General features: G+C 43.4%; 2 protein-coding genes across 2 annotated transcripts; both read right to left on the bottom strand.

The window, feature by feature from the left end:
* Positions 1-338: 338 nt before the first annotated feature.
* On the bottom strand, positions 339-1,262 carry LOC136607587 (taste receptor type 2 member 4-like). The gene has a single exon (XM_066589052.1). The coding sequence runs from the start codon at positions 1,260-1,262 to the stop codon at positions 339-341; it is 924 nt and encodes a 307-aa protein (XP_066445149.1).
* Positions 1,263-2,984: 1,722 nt separating this feature from the next.
* LOC136607427 (taste receptor type 2 member 4-like) lies at positions 2,985-3,905 on the bottom strand. Its single transcript, XM_066589041.1, has one exon. The coding sequence runs from the start codon at positions 3,903-3,905 to the stop codon at positions 2,985-2,987; it is 921 nt and encodes a 306-aa protein (XP_066445138.1).
* Between the last annotated feature and the right edge of the window lie 697 nt (positions 3,906-4,602).

The raw sequence follows: 4,602 nt of genomic DNA, 5'->3' as shown, positions 1-4,602 counted from the left end.
ATATACATGAGCGTATTTGCGTGTATATTTGAGTATGCAAAATGTACACACGCATTACACCAAAGCACACGCAAAACAGCATAGTTCATTCTGCAAACACGCTACGCTCGTGTGAATATAGCCGAACTTCTTTTGAGTTCTGTAGGTAAATAATTTTGTAAGGAGTGTTCAGCGTAGAATAAGAAGCTCCGCACTACTATACAATTCTAAGCCTAATATGAACCCATTCCCTTCCTGTCCTAAGAAAATGAACTGCAAACCTTTATAACTTCATTTTGATTTTACATTTCTCCTCATTTCCCTTCAGTAGATATAGAAGGTTTATATTCCCTTCCTTATTACTGGAAGACTGTCTCCAACGGAGCTTTGGGGTCACCACATCTTCTCCTTAGCTTGTGGACAATATTGGAGACCTGAATCCTTAGCTTAGTCGTCACATAGATCAGATAGATGGAATGGAGGGTGGGAAAAATCTGCCAAAAAAAGTAACATCCCAATAGGCCAAATACATCATACCAGTATGTATAAGTCATATCAATGATGAGATAGACAGTGGAGCTGAAAAGGGAGAATCCAGTGAACTTGATTGTCTTGTAGTAAGTATCCAGATGACTTGTTGTGTTCCTTCCAGATCTCATTCGACTCACATGATGGTAAAGACAGATAATGAGCAGGACCGAGGAAATGAAATAGATGAGAAAAGGTCCGGTGGACCAGAATATGAGAGTTAGGACGCTCAAGCCAGTGTAGACATTGAGATATGTCTCCTGGGTTGAGTTGTGAAGGATTTTGAAGGCAGCCATCAAACCATAGACAAAAGCAAAGCTGATGGACACCACCACGGATGCCACAATGAGGTGGAGGACTCTATTCAATGCAAGGATCTTCAGTCGTAAGAAGAAGGGATTCTGTAAGTTGGAGATCTTCAAGCAGAAGATGACGGAGAGCAGAGTGGACAACCAGATGCTGGAGTAGATGGAAGACAACTCAAGAAACAAAACTGATGCAAAGAATAATACACTCAGTCTATAGAAGTAAATGTCACCAAAAACATTCAGCAGACATGTGACCTGGAAGACCATCCTGGAAATCCCGAGGGAGGTGAAGACTTTGTCGGCTGTGGATATCATTCTTCCTTTCTTCCATTCAGAGATGTTCACAGCTACAATAAATGCATTGATAATAAATCCAGCCAGGAAGGAAAGTCCAGCTGCCAACATGAAGGTTTGATATCCCACGGTTAGAGTCGAAGGGTCATCCATTGGTATTTCAGCTTAGTATCCTGTTCTTATGAAAGCTAACACCGGTCACTGCTGAGCTGACAGCTGATATTATGATGTGCAAAGCAAGTGGAGATGCAAAGCGACTGCAGGGCTTTGTATACTCAAAGAATGCAAATAGTAGAAATTTTACTAATCACGGCTGGGCTATTTGCTGCTGGGGACCGTTCACATCGCATGCTGTGATTTAAAAGCTGTGCAGCCTCAATTAGTCCCTGGTGTGCTTTCCCCTCAAGATTGTGCAGTTCATTGCGCAAATGCATGGGTATCGGTTGCGCACCCCCTCCCATAGACTCCTATGGTGCAGTTGTCCTTCCTGTGAGCAAAATACGCACACTAAAGTGAGAATGAACCCATTGAAAACGCTCCAGTGAAGAAGCCCTGAGTCCGAGGAAGAAGCTAGGTGCTAAATGCAACACGGAGGACTTCTTACCAGGGCGCCAGTGAGAAATCTGGAGAAGCAATACTGGAATTTTTGGAGGAACAGCGGTATCTCCAGCTACCAAAATCTGCACCCAATGTATGGAAACCAGCAACTAATAGCCAGTTCCCCATCATTTAGTGTAGTGCAGCAGAGTGGGAGTCAGTTTCATATGGCTGATAAAATCGCGCAAGATTTGTATGTTGCGAGACGCACAAATCTCGCACGAATAATAGCCCCATTCTTTTGAATAGGGTCAAATCATCGAGTGATTTTTCCCGCATCGTAGTGTGGGGGAAAAAAATCACAACACTTGCTGTCTTTGGGTGTTCTCTTGGAATACCTTGGCCATTGCTTTCAATGGGGCCAGAAAACACATTGCACAGAGCGAGATGTGCACATAATGCAATGTTTCCTATTGAAAACAATGCAAAACACTTACTGATCCTCCTTTTAGCCGATCAAACGATTGCCACTTCTGTGAAATGATGAGAGGTGTTTTTAATACATCCGCAGGGAATTCGCACGTTGGCGAGTGTGATACCAGGCCGAGTTTCACAGATTATGTACCTGCTGCTGTAACGCCAGTGAGACGGAGCTCAGTGTGTTCGCTGCGAGGAGGGAAATGGAGATTTATTTGAAGAGAAGAACCAACATTATTCCTGCTGAAATTCTGAAAGACCGTTTGCTGTTTTTGTACATCGCTACTGCCTTATTGGTGCAACAGAGGCTGTTTTGCTATTTATTACTGTGACATAGATCCGCAAGATGGCGCTGGCACATGTACAAGTTTCTACTGTGCTTTTATTGCAGTCAAAAAGGGGAAGTTTCAGCCCCTTGCAAAAACCGGCTCTGTGCAGGAAGGGAAGCCTCATCAAGGGGTGGATACTTGGTTACTTAGCGCTAGAACTCCACAGGAAATGGGTAGCAGAAAAGAAGACTCGGAAGACAGAGGACCTGCTGCACCATTCTATGATACCATCATAATGGCTACCCACCAGTGAACTCTGAGTGGCCTTTTGGAGACACATCAGATCCCCAGGAGTACCTCTGTTATAGATTGGTACTAATATACTTAATGAATATCTGCCCCCTTCCTGATTAGAAGCTCTAAGGCAGCCTGAGGCCTACAAAAATGCTCGAGTCTCCCATTGTAGTTAATAGGGTTCATTACTCGAGTGGAGCTCTCAATATTTACGAAAAGCTCGAGTCGAATAACGAGGACCCGAGCATTTGGGTGCTCGCTCATCTCTAATAGTAAGTTTATATTTTGTTTCTTATTACTAGAAGGCTGTTTCCATCTGAGCTTTGGGGTCACCAAATGTTCTCCTCAGCATCTGAACCATATTGGTGACCTGAATCCTTAGCTTAGTCGTCACATATATGAGATAGATAGAATGGAGGGTGGGAGGAATCTGCCAAAAAAAGTAAACTCCCAATAAGCCTAATGCATCATACCAGAATGAATAAGTCTGGTCAATGATGATATAGACAGTGGAGCTGAAAAGGGAGAATCCGGTGAACTTCATTGTCTTGTAGTAAGTATCCAGATGACTTGTTCTTGTCCTTCCGGATCTCAGTTGACTCATGTGACTGTAAAGATAGATAATTAGCAGGACCGAGGAAATGAAATAGATGAGAAAAGGTCCAGTGGACCAGAATATGAGAGTTAAGATGCTCAAGCCAATGTAGGCATTGAGATATGTCTCCTGGGTTGAGTTGTGAGGGATTTTGAAGGCAGCCATCAAACCATAGACAAAAGCAAAGCTGATGGACACCACCACGGATGCCACAATCAGGTGAAGGACTCTATTCAATGCAAGGATCTTCAGTCGTAAGAAGAAGGGATTCTGTAAGTTGGGGATCTTTAAGCAGAAGATGACAGAGAGCAGAGTGGACAAACAGATGCTGGAGTAGACGGAAGACAACTCAAGAAACAAAACAGATTCAAAGAATAATACACTCAGTCTATAGAAGTAAATGTCACAAAAAACATTCAGTAGACATGTGACCTGGAAGACCATCCTGGAAATCCCGAGGGAGGTGATGACTTTGTCGGCTGTGGACACCGGTCTTCCTTTCTTCCACTCGGAGATGTTCACAGCTACAATAAATAAATTGATAATAAATCCGGCCAGGAAGGAAAGTCCAGCTGCCAAGATGAGGATTTGATATCCTAAGGATAGAGTCGAAGGGTCATCCATTGCTATTTCAGCTTAGTATCCTGTTCTTATGAAGGCTTACACCGGCCACTGCTGAGCTGACAACTGATATTGTGATGTGCAAAGGAAGTGGAGATGCAAAATGACTGCAGGGCTTTGTATGTACTCAAAGAATGCAAATGGTAAAACTTTTACTAATCAGGGCTCGGCTTGTCTAATACAGCAGATGTGAGTTTATCAAATGTAGTAGAATTTGTTGGGTGCAGCAGCTATAGCTTGTGGGGACCCAGACTTGTCACTACAAAAGTCCTAATGTAATTCCGAGAAAGTCATGTTAAACTATTCATTCTGCTTTATGTTGCTGGAGGAGCTCAGAAGTCTATAAAAATCCCTTTTCAGTTACAGAACTTCAGTGTAAGAAGAGATGAGAAGAGAGTAGACTAGGTGTAGTAAGAAGTGCGCATAGCTGGTTAAGCGGCAGCTACATACAGCCTCATCCCTGAGGGTGCCTCACATGGGTGTAAGCGCAAAAATGCATGCAATAGTTAATATTTTTGTACAGTGAAGGTCGCTACAACACGCGTGGATCTGTGCATTTTACTGTGCTATTTGCCCTGCTGGGGACTGTTCACATTGCATGCTGTGATTTAAAGGCTGTGTCTTAATTAGTCCCTGGTGTGTTTTCCCCTCAAGATTTTGCAGTTCATTGCGCAACTGTGTGAGTATCGGTTGCGCACCC

The sequence above is a fragment of the Eleutherodactylus coqui genome, chromosome 1 (genome assembly GCF_035609145.1).
Source record: "Eleutherodactylus coqui strain aEleCoq1 chromosome 1, aEleCoq1.hap1, whole genome shotgun sequence".
NCBI lineage: Eukaryota > Metazoa > Chordata > Amphibia > Anura > Eleutherodactylidae > Eleutherodactylus > Eleutherodactylus coqui.
This window is presented reverse-complemented; position numbering and strand designations above follow the sequence as displayed.